Source organism: Lutzomyia longipalpis, chromosome 4, assembly GCF_024334085.1.
Source record: "Lutzomyia longipalpis isolate SR_M1_2022 chromosome 4, ASM2433408v1".
NCBI classification, from domain to species: Eukaryota; Metazoa; Arthropoda; class Insecta; order Diptera; family Psychodidae; genus Lutzomyia; species Lutzomyia longipalpis.
The window spans coordinates 6318455-6341111 of record NC_074710.1 but is presented as its reverse complement, the minus strand read 5'-3'; the positions used below and the strand labels follow the sequence as shown (position 1 = coordinate 6341111).

Here is a 22657-nt window from a genome sequence, read left to right as displayed (position 1 = left end):
AATAAAAATATATGTGTAAGGCATATCATCAGAACGGTGCATGTTGTGCGTTATAGAGACTCAACAATCAAAAAAGAATTATTTCGCAGAATACTACGCATGGTTATGCAGAGAATCGTGAAGTTATAATTAAAAGAAAAAATAATAAACTAAATAATTAATTATTCTTTCATAATGAATTTTTTTACAAGAGTTTAAGGGAATTGTTCCTGTTATCAAATTCAACAATATTTTTTTCTTTTATAATATAATATTTTCCTCGGAAGTGGGATAACTTTGGTAATTGCTGCTAAAAATCTAAAATCAAATGTTAGAATTTTTCAGTAAATTAGTCAAAATTTGATCAAAGTTTGAGCCGTTTGAGCTGAATCAATTTACAAGCAATTAATGGGTGGTATTTGATCAAAACATTTGCAAATAATTTATGAAAAGAAGGAAGACATTGATTTATACTGAGGAACACCGGAAGACAGGAAAAGTAAAAATTGATATCATCAGGGGCAGAAGAAAATGATGAAAACAAGGTTTGTCGAAGGAGTTTTTGTTTTTAACTTTTTTAGAACGTTTGACGTTTCTAATCAAATATTTGGCATTGGTTTTCCTGCTTTTTGGCATTTCTTTGCTAGTATTTGACTTTAGTTTTCTAACGTTTGACATTTCATCTATGTTTCTATGATCTTTAATCTATTTCTCAGCTAGGAAATAAATTTATTTTCATCACGTTAATAAAAATACCTTGAACCTCCTGATTTTTAAGGTGTTAAATCACGCCATTGATTTTTGATCGATTACTAAATCACTCTTTCTCATCAATTTTTAACATTCTAAGAATGAAACGAAAAAGTATAAAAATTGAGGTTAGGAAAACTTAAACCTGATGATATCAAACTCCGTCATTTTTGATTACTGCTCATGAATTTGTTAAAATCAATTGAACAGAATTTCCCCAAAAACGATTAAATGTTCAACAAACAGAATTCATCAAGATTCCGCGTTTTTTTGGGTCATACGTAGACTCAAACGTGAAACATTTTATTTTCCCAAATTTTTAAGAATTAAATGCTTTATTCAAGTTAGAAATGCATCATATTAACGCAAAAGAGGCCAAAGAAGACGTTTTGACGGAAAAGAGTCCTCTGAAAGCTTCCACAGAATAAATATCGTTATAAAAAAGAACGCATGTTTCAATGTTTCACGTAAACACAAAAAGGTTAATGTTTCTGCAACACTTGAACAAATGTTTCATCAAAATTTCACCAATTTTGTTTAATGTTTCTTTTGCGAATTTGGCCGATTTGTGCGTTCAATCTTTGCTCAACCTGGGAAGAACAATTGCTCAAACTTTGCTCAAACATATTGAGTGTTATTTGACACAATCAAAGGAATCAAATATTTACTGGGGTACGAATAAAAAATTCGTGGAAGGTGGAATGAAAAGAAAATTCTGAAAGTATAAGAACTTTCTCCATCAATTCAATACAAAAAAAAGTATTTTTTATTCTTTGTGTAAAGATTCTTTATTCGATAATATGCTTACATCAATGCAATCATCCTTCACAACGATCTTATTTTACTTCAATATAGCTTTGTATATAAAATCAATAATAAAAGCCGCGATTCTTCCATTTCCTTTTATTCTTTTAAGTTTCGGGTGGTTTTAAAACAGACTTGATGCCATTTTTTATTCTTTGTTTAAAAAAGGGATCTTTGTAAAAAAAAACTTATGGCACAAATGGATGATTTTTCTTTTTCTTATTTTTCTTCTTCACTTTTCTTTTAAAAAATTGTTTGTTTTCCTGGAATTGACAGACTTTTGTTCCTTGAAAATTGGCTTTATATAATGAAAAAAAATTGAATTTCCTTTTTTTTTTAATTCATCGGAAGAATTTTGATTAAACTTAGGCTCATTTTAGGATTATTTCTTGATTTACTTTTTTCTTTAAATTGTTTTCTTCATTTTATATCTCTCTTCTCAGTTTTTTTTTGTAAATTCCTTTTCTGGGGAAATTATTTCAGAAAAAAATTACGCATCTTGTAAAAATAAAAAATTAAAAACAAAATGTTTAAAGAAAATTCAAAATATAAATTCTAGTTCAGCAATATAAGTTGTAATTATACATTATTTTAATTAATAAAGGTACAAAGTAGATATTTATATTTTGTTTATTTTTATTTTAAATGAAATTAATAAAAAAAAACTCTTTTATGTATCTCTGTGAATCTCATTTAGTTGCTAATTAAAAAAAAACACAAAATTGTAAGAAAATGATTGAGTTGTTATTTTTTCACGTAAAAAAAAAACATTTTTAAAAGATTCTTTATAAAGAGAATTAAATGTGTTGGAGATATAAATGAAAAAGTAATAATTCTATAAGAGATAGGTTGCTCATTAATATATCTTTTCACTTCTTTTACTCTTTAGTAGAAAAAATAATATTTTTTATATTGAACAAGAAATTAAAAAAAAAGACTTGTAAAAATTAATTTCGGTGCTCGATGCTTTAAAGGCGTATGACCCCGCGCAGACTTTTCTTTTTTTTTCTTCCTTCGAACGGGATCGACAATTCAATCCTTTTCGATTTTTTTTTCTTTTAAATTTGTGTACTGAAACGCGGCCGTGGGAGATCCCCAAAGACAGCATCCCCATGAACACTCTTTGCAAGGGCCTTGATACTCGCCGCAATGTCCACCTTCTCATCCACAGGTTGATCATCAAAGTCATCCTCAATGGAACGATCCATGATGGCGGGCATTGAAATTGGCAAACTCTTTGCCATGTTCAAGCTTCCCTGTCTTGCCATTTGTCGTGGAATGCACATTGTCTGCTGATCATCATCCCCATAATCTGTGGAACAAAGTAGAATCCCCCAGAAAAATCATTAATTTTTATTCTTTTCTTAAAGAAAGTCAATCATAACGCGTCCAGTTATAAGAGTTGGTGTCCCACAACGTGCAAAAGTTTGTTTATGCGTTGCAATGCGATTTGTGAGCCAAATTAGTAGGCAAAGTTGAGTTATTTTGTGAAATTCAGCAATTTGAAAGATAAAAAATGCTCATATCTTAAATTCTATAAGACCTACAGAAATTTCTTGAATATTTTTGGAAAGGTCTTGAAACAAGCTATAATCTGACATATATTTCAATGATTTTCAAGGTCACCTCTAGAACACAAAATGGCGGATTTTTGTTTCACCAAAACAGTTTTTGGCATTTTTTATCCTGAAGAAATAGTTCTAGAGGTTTCTAATATTCTAGAAAGTTGTAGATAATTGCAAAACCTTTAATTTGATACCAAGTTGAGCACAATCGGACAAGCCGTTCAAGAGATATGACTCGTAGAACTTTTCAAATTCAAGAATTTTTCAAATGGCCATATCTTCTAAACGGCGTCATAGATTTTTTTCATTTTCGGGCTGGTGAAAGATATTGAGTCAGGCTACAACATATCAAAATTTAAAAGAGTTGCCTAATGGGGATTCGGAGATATTGCCCCTTGAAGTTAGGCAATTTTTGTTTTTGTTTTTCGCGCCTCTTGCGGATGTTTTTGGAACTTAGAATGTTCTAGACATTTGTAGGGCTTCTTGAAACCTTTCATTTGATACCAAGATGGTCAAAATCGATCAAGCCGTTCTCGAGTTATATCGAAAAAACACTTTTTGCTTTAGGCCGCCATATTTGCTAAACCGCTTGACCGATTTCCAAGTATGAATTATCGATGAAAACATCTCACTGAGCTCTACAACATACTAAAATTTCAGATCCCTAGCTGTAAGGGAAGTGGTTGACGGTAGTTCAAAATGGCGGACGGCGGCCATCTTGGATTTCGAAAATGCGAAAAAATGAAATTTTACAGCCACATTTCTATAGAAAACTTCAAACCGGAAGTCTCTATCTGTTACCGTTCTCGAGCTACAAGGCAAAGTTTGGACCACCGGCAAGCCTGCCGGATCAAAAATTTTCCACCACCATTTTCGTAATGTGGGATGTCTAAAACGTGCTCATACCAAGTTTGAGCCCGATCTGAGGTGGTCGGTTTTTCCGACGATTACAATACTTGGTGTTGGCCACGAAGTGGAACACCAACTAATTAAAAAAAAAATTTTATTTAAATTTTCCTCACTTTCCGAATCTGATTCATCGAGATCAGACATATCCTGTGGCCCCGTGGCCATGTCATTCTCCATGCCCTCAATCTGGAAGAAGCATTCCGCGTCAGCGTCCACATTATGTCGCATCCTCGATGACGTATCCATGGCCGTACGATTGCCCGAATGACGCCTCGCGCCGCGCATTGGCATTGGGGAGCTAGCACCCGAGGAGGACGTCGACATCGCCGGCGCCTGGGATGACACCCTAACAGCCATCGGTGGACTCGAACCAATCGTCATTGGGGTATCCGGCGTCGACGGTGGCGTCTCCAAGTTGCTACTCATCTGCTGATGCTGCTGCCTCGTTTGCGTATCCGTGAGTAATGTCAAATTCTCCGGTAGACGACACACGAGACTCATGAGAATCTGCAATTCTTGCTCCGTACGCTCCCGGAACATCTTCAGCAATGTAAATTGGTGCTCCGTGAAGCGCTGAATGCGCTCATCCGTAGCTGCTGTCTCACGTTGAAGATGCTGCTGGAATTGCTGCGTCAAGTTCTTCACTTTTGGGTGATTTTGCACTAGAAATGAAACATTTTTTTTTGTTGAAACAACATTGTTGTACACAATGTACATACTTTTTATATTAAAAAAAAAAACAATTATAGAGATAATTTTATGTAAAGAATAAGAAAGAAAAAAAAAGAAGAGAATTCTGCAAAGAAAATAATCTCCCACGATACCGCTATGATGAGCAATCTCATTGCAATTTATGCACTTCTTTCATCTCTCTTTACGCTCTTTACTTAACGCCACACACACACAAAATGATAAACATCTCATTCGAGAAAAAATATTTGTTTTGCATATTTAAATAGTTTTTCTATTATATTGATAAAATAAACAAATCAAAATATTTTTGCATTAAGAAAGTTTACCGGATGTGCAATTTAATCTGCTCTGAAACCTCAGAAGATTCTCAAATAAATATCCGTTAAGTTCAAAATACAACAAAAGGTGAAATTTTGAATGTTTCCAGAGGCTAAAATAGCAATTTTCGGCCTAAAAATATTTTTTGTGTCGCTGAAATTTTAGATTTATTCACTTAAATATTAAATTCAATCACTTACAGATTAAATTTCTCATTTTAAAATCATTTTTGGGCGCTGACAACTAAAATAAGGCGCTGAATTTAAAATTCTAAACATTTAACTTAAAAATTTTGAGCCTGAACTGTCTAAAAATGTCTTTAAAAGGTATTGAAATTTAAAGCTCAAGTGTTGAAAATAAAACTTTTGCTCTGAAACACTTTTATATGTTCTTTAGCTGCTGAATGTAGCGATTCAGGCTCTGAAATTAACAAATTAAACGCTGAAATTCAACACTTTCCAGTTAAAATGACTTTTTAAACACGAAATTCAAAGCTTAATAGGGGAGACCGGGGTTAAAAAAGTCACTTAAGGGTTTAGAAAAAACTCAAAACATCATATTTCCCAAAAAGATAAAACGAAATGTATAGATCATTTCTTTAGGAAATTTACTGCCCTACAACTCTTTCTCAGATCTTTTTGTTCTATCTAGCTAGGAAATATGATATTTTTGGCTTTTTCCAAACCCATAAGTGACTTTATTAGCCCCGGTCTCCCCTATATTTTTCGAATGCTAAAATTTTAAATTTTATCCTTTAAGAATTTTTCAGGTGTTGACGAGGGCAAATTTTTCTTTGAAATGTTTTTTACAAAATGAAATTCAAAATTAAAGTGCTGACATAAAAAATTTAGGAGCTGTTTAACAATGCGAAGCTAAAATGATTTTTCAGACGCTAACACTTAAAATTCGATGCTGAATTCGAAAATTTTCTCTCTGAAATCAAAAATTCAGCTTCTGAAATGTTTTTCAGGTCATTAAACATATAAATTTAAGCGCTGACATTCAAGATTAAGTAGGCTGTTTAACAATCAATAGCTAATCAAGGATTTTTCAGACGCTGACAATTGAAATTTAAAACACATAAGAATTTTTTTTAAATGCTGAAATTAAAAATTCAATCGCTGAAATTTACAATTCAGAATCTGAATTTTAGAATTTTCAACCCTTAAGAATTGTTTTTCAAACGACTTTAAGTACAAAATAGCTTATTCTGAAATGTTCTTCAGCTACTAAATTTAAAAATTCTAAAGCTTAGCTGATTTTTTCATGCACCTTAAAATACTTCAAAAGCACTGAAATATAAAGTTTTGACGTTAAAATGATTCTTAGACATACAAATACAGTTGAAACCATAAAATAAATAAAATAAACATAAAATTCAAATGCTGAAATTTAAAATTCTGTTCTTAAACAGATTTTTCAGGCGTCTAAAGGAACATTCAAGCGCTGAAATTGTAAATTCAAACGCTGAAACATTGAAATTTAAATCTTGAAATGTTTTACAAACACTACAGTTTAAAATTCAAGGAATGAAACTTAAGACTGAAAGCCTAAAATTAAAAAAAAATAAACTTAAATTAGCTTTGAAATTTAAGTCATGTTGTGAAATTTAAAATTCATATGATGAAATATTTTTGTGTACAAGATGAATTTTTTTTTGGCTTTGATCTATTTTTTTCTGAGGTGTGAAATTAAAAACGAATACAGATATTGAAATTTTCCTTTCTGTGTTGAAACTTTGCACTGAACCCTAATTTTTAAATCCCTTCAATTTCATTAGACATTTTAATTTTTTTTTTTTTGAAAGAAAATCAGAAAATAATCATTATGAAATTTTCAAAATTCTTTACTTACATAATTTGTTGGTCTTGAAGACTTCCTCATCGGGAAATTGTTGGTCCATTAGAATACCAAAGACGGAGGAATAGCTGTTGCTGGCCTTAAGTGCATTAATCTCCTCTTGATTGGTCTATCAACAAAATGTGCATTGAGAGTTATTCCATCAAATGAACATTTTTGTAAATTAAAGATAAATAAAATTAATTCAAATAGAAAGACTCACCATAAGTTTAGAGTTGCAAATGATGGCTCCATCCTTCTCGAGTAGAGCAAAAACACAGAGATGCCTACAGTTGATGCACTGATGTATGGACCAATTGCCCAAACTGATTACGTGCACTAAATCAGGTTGCTCCTTCTTCAGCGAGACCTGCTGCGCATGGAAAGGGCCCAGAGCCTAAAAAAATTGAAGAATAAACGACCGATAAAATTTAACTTTAAAGTCAATGACACACTGCTGTTGGAATCATTCCTGATAGCGCCTCATAATTTTTTTTATCGCTCATTTCGTGAATTTGATTCATTGATTAGACGAATAACAAAAAAAAACCACAACAACATTTTATTCGGAAATAATCATTAAAAAAATCTCATCGAGAAATTAAAAATCTTGTGCAATTCATGAAAAATATTTAGTCAGTAACAAAATGACGAAGAGAAAAAAATGAAAATTGCTGACCAATGCGAAAAAAAAACCGGCATCTAACTAATAAACTCTACACCGAGTGAGCTTATCTAAATTTGGTGTAAATTGACGCAATTATCTTATTAAAATGAAGATGACGTTCAAACGATGGAGGTTTTACTTTTACACTCTACTAAAAAACAAAACTCCTCTTCAATAAATAAAACTCTTACGTTGACAAACACTGTAAATTTTTAATTGTCATTTAACTTTTAATTAGATAAAATAATTAAATTGTGGTTGACAACAATTTTATGGGTGAATCTCTATTAACGGTAATGATTCAATTAACAAACTTAATTACATTTTGCTAATAATTTATTTGCATTAAGTGTTATTACGTTAAAATCTAGTAAAATACGTAGAATTGTTTTTTTTTTACGTGTAACGTAATAAAAAATTTGTTCTGTAGAAAAAACATTATTGGCATCATTTGAAAGAAAAACAATTTTCCGGTTTTTTGAAGTTTCGGATATTTTCAGGTTTTGCGTTTTTTGGGTTTCTCATGTTTCAATGAACTAAGTTTCGATTTTTTTCTTCTATTTTTTGTGTTCTGTCGAAATGAAACTTTAGTGCAACATCACTGTAGTTTCGGTTTGTGCTGGTTTCTCGTGTTTTACGGAATTCGTTTCGATTTTTTTTGTTTTACTCGGCGGAACATATGTATAAACTTTTGGTTTCTGTTGCACGTGTCTTACGAAACTAGCTATGAATGTTTCATGTTTAGAACCTTTTTTTAATTTCTCACATTCAGCGAAACTATTTTTAAATTTTTTAATTACAGGAATTTTCTTTTTCTTTAAGTTTCACGTGTTTTGTCGAGTTTGTTTCGAAAGTTTTAAGTCCTGAGGTTTTTTTTTCTAGTTTCTCGTGTTCTGTGAAACTACTTTGAGAATTTTTATTATTGTTTCTGATGTTTTTGTTAAACGTAACTTGTTTTTCTTTCCGCTTTCTTGTGTTCTACAAAACTAGGGAGCTTATTCTGGCAAAAATATTTTCTTTTCTATCTATTTCGTCTTACAAGGGATTTTGTAAGATTTGGCATTCCCACAAAAATTTCTTTTTCATTCTTTTATAGTAACACATACACAAACCTCCGAAATTAGAACACGAAAACAGATGTCGCTGTTAAAATTCAAGTTTTATCAAACGAAGTGAAACCGAAGATAGACGAAGTGAAATAAGTTAATGTAAATAAAGAAAATGAGGTTAAAGTTAAGTGAATTTATCAACAAAACACAATGAATTATTCGATTTTTGGTAAAAATTTAATTCTTTTAAAGTATTTTTGCATTTTCCATGATAGATAAAGAGTTTATTTCTTAAATTTTTTTTATCTAGACTGTAATGGAAAAAAATTGAATCATCCGCATCATCCGGAACTTTTGGACATTCTGTAGCATCCACAAATTCTGGGAAGAGATACCCGGACAAGTCCCAGGCAGCATGAAATGTTTATTTAATAAGCAGAATCCCATCCTGGGATGCTGGAAGCATTTGTGAAAGAATAGAGCTTTACAGAATGGCCATAAAGGCATGAAGTCGGGAATCTAATATTCTTAAATAAAAAGGCTTTTCGTACTCTAACTTTTTGCTTTTTAATCTACACTACAGAAATATCTTTCAATGCAGCCTGCGTGAAGGCATAATCTATATCTTCCTCAAGGCCAAGTCTCTGGAAATGATTGACATTCGTTGGCATAATTCCCAAAAAAATGGTCAGACTTTTTCCACATATTTCACAAAAGTTTTTGTTAAAAAACAACCCAAAACAATTCCAAACACTCATATTCATGTAAAGTATCCATCAAAGTAGTCAATTGTTGCCTATGATGATAAGGAATCATGCTTTGGTGGTCACAAAATTCACAAAAAGATTGAAAAAGCACCTCGGCAGGTCCTTATAAAACACATGATTTTGTAAGATTTTCTTACAAGTTATAAGAAAAAATTCAGCCGGAATACCAAAACCTTTTCTTTTCTATTATAGCAAAAATGTTTCTCGCGACGTGGTCTAAAAGTTGAACTGTGAAACTTTTTAGATCTTACAAATTTATAAGTTTTTTTTTGTGAGAATGCCAAAAAACCTTATAACTCACGAATTGTAAGAAAAGAAAAGAAAATATTTTTGCCAGAATTAGCTCCTAGGTTCAATATTTTCATATTCTTCCCCGAATTCTCAGATTAAGTCTCGATTTTCTAATGTTTAGCGAATGTTTTAGCTGTGATTTTCTGTAATTCTACACAGTTTTGCCAATTTTTCTTGTTTCTAGTGTTCCATAAAATGTTTTTTTTTAGCATCAAAGCCGATACGAATCAAATGTAAAAAAATACTAATTTTAAATAGAATAAATGCGTTTTTCATGCCTATTTATATTTAATTACATGAGTGTGTATAAAAAGAAATATACAGGTATAAAATACAAAATTTACATCCTTTTTTTCGACATTTGTTCCGAAGGGGTTAAAAATGTGAAACAAAGTAAAAAAATAATAAAGCTAACAGAAAACAAAAAAAATACATCATGATTTTCAAACAGCAAAAAAGTCTTTTAGGACCACAGAGAGATCTTCCAATGTCTTGAAAGGGTTAAGGAAAATGTTAAGGAAATTTTTAGAAATTTCCACGCATTTTTTTGCTATAAAATATTACTCTAGAGGTCTCAATGAGAGCTTCCCATGACCCCTTGAACTTGCGACAAATAAACAAAATTGATAAGCCCCCCGTTTTGCTGCAAAAGAAAATTCAACAAGGAGTGCCAATACTTTCTGCCGAAAATCCCACAGAAGAAGGAAAAGAAAGACAAGATCAGGGACAAAGAGACACCTTCCTGGGTAGATGGACTCTCTGAGAGAAGTGGAGGACAGTGTGGTCTTGAAAATTTTCGCGGAAAACAAGTGAGACGTGATTAGAGTCGAGAAAAAAAATCATTTTCCCCAATTTTCTCATCAGAGATGAAAAGAGAAAAATTCCTCTCTGCTGGGCATCCTGCGTCACTGGCAGTGTGCCCATTGTGTATGTAGGGGGGTGGGTATGGACAGCTGATGAGAGAGAAGTGAGGTTGGGGGCGGAAGTAGAGAGTCCCATCAAGTGGATGAGTGTTTGTGATTTTTTTGGCCACCTTCTGCGCCGCTGCAGAAGTCACCGAGAGAGCGAGAGAGGTGGAGGCATGAACGCACACAGATCGCATTGTGGTTCTGTATTGAGCATCTCTCAGCTGGTTGTTTTCTTCACGGTCGGATGGTTGAGAAAATGAAGGAACCAGCGGGTGGGCGAGAGGAGAGACTAAACCATTCTTACCACCCTCCCAGACTTCCGTTTTTCCTTCATCTTCGTATTTTCATAAAGCAAATTAGGGAAAATCTAATTGGGGTTCTTACCTCCCTGAAGAAGATACTCAAGTCGGTCTTCCCTTCGGTTTGCAGAAAGTTCTCCGCGGCCCCCTTGGAGTCGACAATTTGTTGGGAGTCCAGCACCTGGACGGCATCCGAAATGCCAATCACAATATTGAGGCAGTTGCATGCGACAATCATCTCGGTCCCCGTCTAAAGCTACACCACCCGTTTAATGCGGAAGTGACCACCAAAAGAGACGCCTTCCCGTTGAATTCCTTCGGCTTTTTCTTTCCCCTTTTTTTCAGCTTCTCTTCGTTCCTGTAGGAAATCACAATGGACGCAGAGTTTTTGTCCACCAAAAACCACTTGAGGTGATATCTCGCAAATTTCCCGCTGTCACTAACTCCACTCACGCACAATCACACCACTGGCATACGCGTCTTTCGGCTAATGCAACAAAAAGCGGGTTCTGACTTCCAAAATCCAACCAAATGGCTCGGGAAAATCTTTTGCGTGATTTCTCAACAAAGAACTTCTCCTTTCTTTAAGGGCCGGACGTCATACCATTTGACATTTACCCCGTCCGCTAAATTGTCCCAAATTGACCCGCAATGTGACATTGATGTGCCCCATCAAGGCCGCCAAAGGGCCATTGGATTTTTCCGAGGATTTTTCAATGTTTCCTTCCATTAAATTGCATTGAATAAAAAAAAAATAATAAGAAAACGCCAAGGAAATCAAATACTTTCCAGAATTTCTTTCTATTTTTCCTATTTTTCCATATAAAATTATTATTTATTATGTGAAACCTGTGAAACACAATCTTCGTGAAACATGAAACATCCTTAAAACACTCGGAGGACTTTACTGGTAATTGGTACCAATTGAAACCTTAATATTGTCACAGAATAAAATCTATTGGACTTATCTCGATGAATTTAGCATCTATGTGTAGGGAATTTTAATTACTTTAAGATAGCAGAAAGAAAATCTCGAGAAAAGTCTTTTCTTTGGAGGATAATTGAGGTCAAAGTCAGAATCCAACGCGGAGGATCAAATTGGTAATCATTACCAGTCAAATTCCCATACATTTTTGGCATGGTTTTGAGGTTATGTTTCCCCACATTTCCCAAATAAAGTACTCTTGTTCACTTTTCCTCGGTAAAAAAACATTAATGTGGACTAATTTTATTGCCGGAAGTGATTAAAAAGTTACTTAAAGAATCAAAGTTTGTGATTATTTAGGCGCAATAATAAATTATGTAAAATTGTAGCTAAAAAAGTCGTTTCAATTGGCAATTTTGCATCGATTCTACGTAATTTTTTTTCAGTGACGATTTTCTAAATTAAATATTTAGTAATTCGGTGTAGGAATGCTTGAAGGAGATTGAGAATTAGTGAAACTTTCGATCCTTGTTCATTAAACTGATTAATAATTAATTATTGAGCATATTTTATCAGCTTGTACTTATTACCAATTTGATCCTCCGCGTTGTGCCAAATGTTGGGTCCTCCAAGTGTTAAACATCTGGTACATGTTGAATGTGTGTATTACTTTCAGGGACAATCTAACGAGGGAGAAAAAGTGAAAGAAAAACTTTACGTGTGTTTCGAGCGAGTGCATTTTTGTGCAAAATAAGCGCATTTTCAGGGCTTGAATGCAGTGGAAAAGGTGAAAAATGGCATCAATGGTTGACGCTAGTGGTGAACGTGAAGAGGGAGAAATTGTTGAGAACACCGAATACGAGGATATTTCGTCCGATGAGGAATTTTCCCTGCGTCTCCGGATTGAGGAGCTCGAAGCGAGAAATTTTGAATTGGAACAAATTGCAAATATCTCGGGATTTGCAACTGATCCCTATGATTTGAGTGAGTACATTGCATTGTTTTGGGCTATTAATTTTGGGAGGGCTCTGGGAGACTTTCCCGGAGAAGCTTATGTCCGTGAGAAATGTGATTGGGGTGTCCAAACACACACACGCGCAAAAATTCAAGGGAAAGCGTTGATTGACATTGTGCGTACACCACGCTTACTTAGATTTGTTTTTGTACTGAAGGATAATTTCTCCACTAGAGGGCTAAAAGAAGATTTGGCGCCATCTAGATTCCAGATCATTTAAGGGAAAGAGAACAATTTTAAGAATTTTCCTCTGCTAAAGGGCAATTGGAAACATTCTTTTAGAATATTTTGCAACAATTTCTATACTTTTCCTTTTCTTATGCAAAGAAATTGCAGGAATAAAGAATAATTTTGAGTTTTTTCTCCGCTAGAGGGCTTTAAAGTTGATATGGCGCCATCTAGATTATTTTTTCTATATAAGAATTTTTAAAAATTTTCTCCGCTAGAGGGCAATAGAAGCAGCTTTTGAATGTTTTGCATCAATTTTTTTTATTACTTTCAATCCTCTTTATGTCCTTTTCTTTACTTATGTATAAGAAGCAAAACAAAAGAACAATTTAAAGATTTGTTTTTACCGCTAGATGGCAATAATATTTCTTAATAATAAAGATGGGGTCGTCTTAGAATATTTTGCAACATTTTCTTTCTTTACTGTTGTTTCTTTTCTTCATTTATGTAAATGATAAGCAAAAAAAAACGGTTTGGAGTTTTTTTTTCTCCGCTAGAGGGCTAATTTAAAGTCATGGCGCCATCTAGATTATTTTGCTACATTTCTTTTTTTAATCTTTATTTAATTTAATGATAAATGCGTGGGAAAGACAACAAATTATTGTCCACTAGAGGACAATAGTGAAGGTTTAGAGCTATCTTAGAATATTTGTCGTATTTTGCCATTTAACAACAATTTATTTCCGTATACTATTTTTCCTTTTCTTCATTTTTGTAAATGATAAGCAAGAAAAAAACGTTTTGGAGTTTTTTTTCTCCGATAGAGGGCTTGCAACAAGATCTGGCGCCATCTACATTGTTTTCTAATGACTTTTTCATTTACTTTTCTTTATTTTAAATTTAATATAAAGTAAGAAAACAAATCAATGATTAATTTTCTCCGCTAGAGGGCTAAAAAACAAGATACGCCATCTAGTTTTAAAAAAATATTTCAACTTTTGACAAATTTTATTCTGCACGTTTTTTTTTCACGTTGAGAGCACATTGTTGAATTTTAGCTCTGTTTTTTTGTGTGATAAAGTTCATGGACACTTGTCACGACTCACGGTCATGGCACGACGTGCTGTACTGATATGACAGGGAAGGGAATGGGGAATGGGGGGGGAGAACTAATTCTCTTGCACTCTCTATGTGTTTGAGTTTGTATTGTTGGCATTTTGTGGGAAAGATGCAGGAAAGGGTGCAGATCACGTGGGCAAGGAGAATCTCCAGAAGCATCGAAGTCGCTCAAATGAGGAACTCAGGACCCCCCGGAGGACGCATCGGACAGCAATGCGGAGCATACGGACGCATCCGGTGTCAAAGAGGAAGCGCGACAAGTCGCAAAAGTCAACGAAGCGACGCAAAAAGCGTCGTCCATCGGTGTCAAGTAGTGACAGTGGGAGTTTCTTGGATCGCGAACAACTGGATAGGGCACTAAATCGTTCCGTGGACTCGAGTAATGATGTCATTGAGATCCCCGTGGAGATTCCCGTGATAACCATTGATGATGATGACAATGATGAGGATGAGGATGTGCTGAAGCTGCGCCTGGAAGCACTTCAGTCAAAGCAGGAGATTAAGGATGTTCTGCCGGAGGTGATTGCAACGCAGACAACGCCTGTGGAGCCGGATGAGCAGGAGCTACGTTTGATTGCCCTCAAATCAGCCGTGGTGAATAAGCACGAAGCACGGAAGAAGCGTCGTGCCCAGGAGTGTCCGTATTCACCCACAGATGACCTAGAATGCCTTCCTGTTGAATCACCGGCTGTGGTGAAGGTGGATGATTGCAGTATGGATATAAGTCCATTGGAATCTCCCGTGATTATCTTGGATAACTCCTGTGTGGAGGTTGACATGGAGATTTCCAGTGATACACAGGAAATTCCTCCACAAAAGATTCAGCCACCTGCCGGCAATGCAATCCCGGAATTCATTGTGCCAGATGTTGGGGAGTCTGAGGATGAAATGACCCTTCGGAATCTTCTTTTGTCCGAAATGAAGAAACCCCCGGAAGATCCAGAATCTCCGGCGGATGGGAATCTGGAGGAGGATTGCCTCAGGAGCCTTCTGTTGTCATCAATAAAGAAACCAAAAACCCCACCAGCTATCTCCGATGGGGAAGAACCCATCAAAGCTGATGCACTGCAGCCAAAGGGTGATGCTGAAAAACAACCCAAAGATGCACCAGAAAAAAAACTTCCGGAAGCCCCCAAAAAGTCAGAAAATGTGCCATTGGAGAAGATTGAAAAGACTACGGGGAGACGATCAGCTCTCGTGACGGATTTCCCGGCATTTAAAGTCACCCCGTTGATCATTAAATTGGGGGAAAGTGAGTCCGAAGCGGAAGAATTGGGTGAAGGTGAAGGAGATGGGAAAGATTTTGATGTGGACAACAAAAGCCCATCAAGTCTAGTCATGGAGAGTCCATGTGATTCCCCTGCTAGTCCAGCTGCTGCAGCACCTCCTACAGCAGCAGCAGCAACGCAAAATGAAGAAGAAGCAACAGCAGCAGCAGCTCCAGGGCATGTCTTCCAAGATAAACTTGATCTCTTCTTAAAGCAAGCACGGAGTAATGTGGAGAAGAATAGTCCTCCGCAGAAGACAAAGCCAGCAAAGCTTCCCAAGACGCCATTAGTAAGTAGTTGATGTGAAGGTGGATAAACTAAAAAAATAAAAATAAAGCTTAAAAGGGGTTGATTTTTAAGGGATGTTTGATGAAGTAAAATTATGTTTTTTGCTGAAATTTATTTATTTTGAAGCTGAATGAATTTTAAAATATCCAGCGACGTTTCGATTTTTTTGCATTTAAAAAAAAAATTCAAACCAATAAAATAAAATCAATATTTTTTAAAAATCTTTGAAGAATCACTAAAAAATGACGTGAAAAAAATCTTTCCAGAAACATATTTGACAAAAGGACATCACTTTAATTGTTTTAAAGCGTGATGTTTCGATTTTGATGTTTTCTTTAAACCCTTAGGTTTGTTTACATTTTTACATGCTTTTTTACGTAAACAATTCCTTTCTTCACATGCTTTTTTCTTTACATACTTTTCTTTACATTTTTATTTTACATAAATACCTAATGTAAAGAAAAATTAGTAGCAGAATATTTCTTTAATTGAAAAAAAAATGTAATGTTTTTGTAAAATTATGTAAAGAATTATTTTATTCATTCAGACAAAAAAATGTTGATCAGAGACAAAATTGTAATGTAAATTTTTATGCATTTATGATTTTATTAACGTTATTCAAATGTTTTAAAAAATACAGATAAAATTAATTTGTTAAACGTTCGTAAATTCTCATACTTTTATGGGAAAATTCATTTCTAGTTTTTGTAAAAATTATTTTCAGCTCCAATTTGTTGAAATTAAACATCCCTTTCTTCACCCCATTCACAGCATATATGTATGTACACTTTTACCTTTAAAGGGTGTATTTTCTACATGAAAAATATATAAGTATTTGAGCTTTAAAATTCAAAAATACTTACGTTAAAGAAAGCTTTAATGAACGCGCATAATGAAAGAAAAATTTTTTATCGAAATAAAAAAAATATCAATTTTAAAATCATTTATGTAGTGGGCTTTAAGAACATCAATAGAATGAAATCAAGGATATTTCATCGATTTCTTTACAAAAAGGAAATTTCTACATATTAATATTGACCTAAGTTTCTTTAATTTTTTTAATTTTTTTATAAATATTTTAACGGGTTTCATTCCAAAGATGATTTCCCACCTAAGTTTCTGACCAATCAGTAATTTTCCATACATATTAAGAAATTAAAAATATTTTATTAAAATTGACAAACTTTTTACAAATTAATTTTTCCGTTAATGTAAAACAACTTTTTGATTTAAAGACTTTAAATTAATTTTAACAAAGAAAAATCAAACTTTAGGTTTTTCTACTCATTTCTCTCTCAAATATTGTTTATACAAATTTTTTACATATTTTTTACATTTTTGTATACTTTACATATAAATGTAATATGTATGTAAAATGTAAACAAACAATTTTACATGAAATTGCCCAACTCTGCCCTTAAGAATAAAATAAAATTTTTTCCGGGACCTTCATTCATTTAATTTAAATGAAAAACATTTTTAAAAAAAATTGGAGCATAAAATCTGATTAATTTTGTATTAATTTTTTTTAAAGAATGAAAATGACAAAATTTTGTCAAAACGTCGCTAGATAAAATGAAAAGTTATTTCTTCTCTTTTCGGACAGCTGTTTAGACGATTTTAATGAAAAAAAAATAAACAAGAATCGTCAAAGATTTGTTAACAAAGTTCTTTAAAATTTTGGGGTAGATTCTGATACAAATCTTTTCTTTTCTTTCCTTACAATTCTTCAGTTATAAGATTTTTGGTATTCTGGGAAAAATCTTATAAGATTTTGACATTTTATTTCTTTCTTTAAACGGGCTCTGAAAGAAAATTACTTTTCCAGTGCTCCTTAAAGTTCTTTCTGACTGATTTCTGGAAAAACTTATTCTTTGTTTTTCTTTTAATGAACGACAACAGAATCTGTCAAAATCTTACAACTTTTCAGTTGTTAGAAAAGAAAAGAAAAGATTTTTATCAGAATCTACCCCTTTGATTAATAATTGTCTTTAAAAAAAAATTAAAATATTCATCAAAAACTTTTAAAAAAATCTTCTGAATTTTTTCTCTTAATTCTAAATTATAGTTGGAAAATTCAGAAAATAAAAAATCTAAATCATAAAAAGACAGAAATATAACAATACTTAATAAAAGAAAGATCAGCATTAAAAATGGGAAAACTTCAGCAAAAGGAAATGCTTTAAAAAATATCAAACAAAAAACAAACAAAAAATTTTGTGGTTTTGTGAAAAGAAAAGAAGATGAGAAAATACATAAAATCATGGATTTTATCCATCTTCCTCATCACATTTAGGCTCTCTCGCACCTGCCAATGTCATCGCAATTGGAATATCGACGCTTAGTGGCACGAATGAATTTACTTGAGAAGCAAAAGAAGCGACAACTTCAGCAAAAAACTCTTCCAGCCACAAAGAAAGTCTGCCAAGAGGCAGTTGCAAGTGGAAATGATTCAGACAAGACTGTCCTGAAGACGTCCAATAACATTAAAGTAATTGTGCAGACTGAAAGCACCACAGATGGGGTGACAAATAATAATGATTCAGGGGATATGACGGTGATGGTGCGGAAGGATGAACCACTGCGGAAGAAAGTTCTCATGAAGAGTGCAACATCTGCAGTTGCGGGAATGAAGAATGGTCTCAAATCACCGGTTAAGGTGGGAAAGAAGAAACCCCCGCCGGCTCCTAAATTAACTGGAAGTCCACCAAAGGTGCCAAAGGAAGAGGAGCTCCTTGAGAAATTCCTAAAAAAGGTTGCAAAGCTCTCGGAGGAGAAGAAGAAGAAAACTCTGGAACTCTATGAGAATCATTTTGCAGCAACAAGGTTTGTTTCCACTAAAAGAAGTTTGAAAGGAGAAAAAAAAATTTTTTCTTTGGATTTCTTTTCAACAGTTCAACATTCCTCGAGGGGCTCGATGATCTCCTTGTGATGGTAAAGAATATACAGGCGGAGAAAATTGAGCAGTATCGCCTTCAGGATGAGCTGATGCGCCTTCAGAAGCAAATGCGTGCCACAGAGGAGGCTCTTGCCCAGAAAAAGGGAATTATCCAGAAGTTGACGCCAAAGATGACGTCGCAGCACAAAGATATACTCAAGCATCGCAATAAATGCGTCACATTGAATAAAATGTGCCTCAAATTGGGGCAAATGGTGCAAGGTACAAAGTACATGTGAGTTTCTAATGCCCAAAACTTTCCTGAATTTTGCAGAGAAATTAAATAAATTCTCTTTAATAGACTTCCAAACAACACAAAGAAGAAATTAATGGATAAATTCAAAATTTTGGCCGCAGAGACAAAACGTCTCAAGGAAATTCAATCCAATGATGGGGCAAAGGGAGGGAGTTCCGATGAAGCACCGAAAGATGTTGCAAAGGTAAATGTTCCCAAAGATCCCAAAGAGAAGCAGCAGCAAGTGCAGGATGGGACCATATCAGGAGGACAAGCTGAAAAGACGCATAATTCCTACAAATCACCGCTGGATCATATGAATTCCAAACCGTAAGTGAACTTGTTGATAACTTCTTTTGCTTCTTTTACTTTCTTATTTAAAAAAAATACTTTGTGAAAGGTTTGTAGAAGTTTTTCAATTTTTTTGCATCTTGTAATTTTCTACTGGTTAAACGGGTAATAAATTCTTTTTTTTTATTCAAAAAATTCTTTGTTAAAAGCTTGTGGAAGTTTTTTTTAAAAAGTTTTTTGCGTCTTGTAATGTTCTAAATCCAATTAAAGGGGTTAAACCTACATAAATAGGTTAAAATAAAAGAAGAAAATCGCGATCTGCAGGCACACAACACGATAAAATATACAGAAAATTTTGAAAGGCACCAAAAATGCTCAAATGCAGAATGAAATTACATTAAGTCCATAAAAAGCAAAAAAAAAAAAAAAACAACTGAGTATTAAAAGTAAAACACGGTTTCTTAAAAAAAATATGGTTTCATTGTTTTATCTCACTTGCTCCTTGTCAAATTGTATCGCGCTGTCACTGTCACACAAGAAACGCGTTTAGGAAACATAGCAATCGTGTTTCTTGTTTGACAGTGACAGTGCGACACAATTAGACAAGGTGCGAATGAGAAAAAAAACAATGAAGATGCAGTTTTTAAGAAAAGGTATGGTTTGGGCCTTATGGAATAAGTAAATGGACGATAATTTTCACAAATGAACGTTATTATTATTATTTAGAGAGCAATGAAAATTTTAATAAAGAAAAAAGCACGAAAAATGCAAGAAGTGTGAAAAAAGACCATTGAAAAAAATCTTAACGAGCTATCACACTGAAGCTCAAAGTGCTTGAGCATCATAACATCTATGTGAGTACGAGAGACATAAAAATGCTGTTTTTTCTCGTTTTTTAACATGCAAAATCTTAAGCATCAAGTGCTTAGAGCTTAGGTGTTTTAACTCCTTAAAACATTCAAAATACGATAAAATTCCTTTATGTTACTTCTAATGATCCATTCCAGGTTTTATTTATCAATTAGAATACATGAAGATTGAGATTAATTTTTATTTTTAATGATTTTAGTGAATAATATTCAAAACAAAAGTAGGTACTTCGGATGAATTGTTTCTCTTCATTTTACCAAGAATTCATTAAATTATGCTTTAAGGTGTAAATTCTTACTTTGATATAAACTAATCCGAATTATCTTAATATATAAAGCTGAAAAGTTTGTCTGTCTGTGGCACATGAACTCCTCCTAAACGGCTGGGCCGATTTTGATGAAATTTGGTATGGGGGTAGAGGGGTTCAATACGAGTTGCAAGCGCTATATGGGATTCCGCCCCAACCCCCCTTTATAGCGCCCCCACAGAAAAATTGATTTTTTCCCATTTTCTACCTGCTGAAGGGTCAGATAACAGGATTTTTTTATTTTAAAATTTTTTCGGGTACCGTATTATTCATCCCCCCTACTAATATACGCCCCCCTTTTATAGTTTAAAATGGAGTTTGCTCACACGTGATTGGGGGCTCGGGTTGACTAGTTTTATCTAAAAGAGAAAAAAATGAATATTTTGCAAAATGAATTTGTTTTTTCTCTAAAAACATGATTATTGGCATTTTTTTGAATTTCTTCAATGACGTCTTTATACGGGAATTTTACTTTTATTACCCGGAAATGCTATTGAAAACGATTACAAATATTTTAAAAATTTCTTCAATTAAATGTTCTTTTTTGCTTCATTTTTACCTTATAAAAACTTTAACAAATGATTTTTAAAATTCCTTTGAAAGCTTTGTTTTCACACTAAGAGATCCTTCAGTTTTTAGTTTACTCGTAAAAAAAGGAACATTTTTCGAAAATTTTTAGACAAACTTTTACAAACTTACTAACAAATTATTTTTTTTCATTTTGAACGTTTCAAGCGTTTTAAACATTTGAAAAAAAAATTTTAGGAAAAAAATATTATTTTGAGACCTTCTTAATGTTTCTCCGCAGAACTGCCAATCCGGACGCTGTGGTGTGTCCTTTTGATCTCATGGGTAAATGCGAGGATCCCGAGTGCCGCTTTAGCCATTTGAATGGTATTGGACAGACTTCAGGTAGATGATGAGAGCGCGTGATGTGCCGAGGTAAGTCCTTTTTACCAAATTCTATTCACAACAAAAAATCTTCCCCAAAAAAAGAAGAATAAATTCCTATTAAATGAAAATTGAAGAGATGGTCCGTTGGAGGACAATAAAATTCGTTAAAAAAAATAAAAGACTTCTAACTTTTAAGTGAAGCGTGAAGATCGTACAAAAAGTGAACCATTTCTTACATTTTCTTTTTAACAAAAAAAAAATACCTTAATATTAATTTTTGGAAATATTTTAAGTGAAGTTGAAGTAGAATAAGAATATTTTTTTGATGAAGACCATTGTTACCAAAAAAAAAGAAGAGATTTTATCGAAAATAAAGAAGAAATGAAAGGAAGAGAAAATTCTTTTATTTGGTCAGAACATTCCACAAGCAGAGTTTTCGATCGTACGCAGCAGCTACGTGTCGATTGAGCCACCCCAGGCCCCCAAAGAGCTTCAATGGGGCTGTAATTTGGGGCAGTTGAGCCTTGGAGTGGATTACTTTGAGTGTGAGATCAGGACGTCCAATGCTGGCGGTTAGATTCTCATTTGCAGGAGAGATTCGTACCATGAGGCCTCCATCTTCGTGCAGTTGCTTCGTATTCACGGGGCGACTGGGCTTCCGGAGGTCCCAAACAAAGAGTTCCCCACCAGCAAGGGCGGCGATGCAGTGGCGATTCTTTGTGGACCAATCAGCACTCATGAGCGGGGATTTGGGTGCTTCAATGGACAAGATGACTTGATCACTCTTGACGCTGTACATGCTGATTATGCCATTCTTGGCAGCCACCATGAGCTTATCCTTCACCTCCGGATGCCATTTGACACACATTCCAGCTGCCGTGAGGAAGAAACGCGTGACAATCTCAAAGGAATTCCGGCAATCCCACAAAATGCACGAGTAGTCATCTCCCGTGGAGGCGAGTAGTTCCCCATCGGGTTCCCAGGAGACGGCATTAATGTAGCTTGTGTGCCCCTTGAGCATACGCACCCCATGACATTCCTCCAAGTCCGTCTGGAAGATGCGAATGTTGAAATCTCCCCCCGCAGCAGCAATCACGACATTCTTTGGGAATACCGCAAGGGATGTCTCAGGGGAGATGGTGAGACTATAGCAACGAGTTTCATGGTGAATTTCCTTGAGGATTTGCCATTCAAAACCACTCTGGGACTCCTCTTCAGGTAGCCGGATGATGCCGACTATGATGCGATTCGATAGGGCGACACAGCAGAGATTTTGTGACCAATCATGGCTTGAGAGCTCAAAGCAGGAGATTTGATCGTCAAAATTGATAAAATGTGATGGGGCTGAGTGCTCCATTGGGGTGATTTTGCTTCCGGAACGTCCAGGAAAGTCTTCTTTACAAAATTCACGCGCGCTGGGTCAGCTGGGATTGTTTTCCTCTAAAGAAGTGAGGTTAGAATGTGATGATAACCTCCTAACCTCACTTTCTTACAAAATTGA

The 22657-nt window shown here is 34.2% G+C and overlaps 3 protein-coding genes across 4 annotated transcripts; 1 reads left to right on the top strand and 2 right to left on the bottom strand.

Annotated features, from left to right (window-relative positions):
• Positions 1-1491: 1491 nt before the first annotated feature.
• Positions 1492-11450, bottom strand: LOC129795880 (uncharacterized). The gene is made up of 5 exons (XM_055837403.1): positions 10924-11450; positions 7081-7254; positions 6873-6987; positions 4121-4669; positions 1492-2845 (listed from the first exon to the last, which is right to left on the bottom strand). Exons 1-5 carry the CDS (start codon positions 11074-11076, stop codon positions 2592-2594), a joined length of 1245 nt encoding a protein of 414 aa, XP_055693378.1. The 5' UTR covers positions 11077-11450; the 3' UTR covers positions 1492-2591.
• Positions 11451-12437: 987 nt separating this feature from the next.
• LOC129795844 (titin) lies at positions 12438-21554 on the top strand. Of its 2 annotated transcripts, none has more exons than XM_055837355.1 (6): positions 12438-12747; positions 14181-15622; positions 17918-18447; positions 18516-18794; positions 18861-19124; positions 21071-21554. In XM_055837355.1, the coding sequence occupies exons 1-6, from the start codon at positions 12558-12560 to the stop codon at positions 21180-21182; spliced, it is 2817 nt and encodes a 938-aa protein (XP_055693330.1). In that variant the 5' UTR covers positions 12438-12557; the 3' UTR covers positions 21183-21554. The 2 variants fall into 2 exon arrangements, with proteins under 2 accessions (XP_055693330.1, XP_055693329.1); XM_055837354.1 differs by having other exon boundaries at positions 14175-15622.
• LOC129795891 (nucleoporin Nup37) lies at positions 21539-22599 on the bottom strand. Its single transcript, XM_055837428.1, has one exon. It carries the CDS (start codon positions 22511-22513, stop codon positions 21560-21562), a length of 954 nt encoding a protein of 317 aa, XP_055693403.1. The 5' UTR covers positions 22514-22599; the 3' UTR covers positions 21539-21559.
• Positions 22600-22657: the final 58 nt, after the last annotated feature.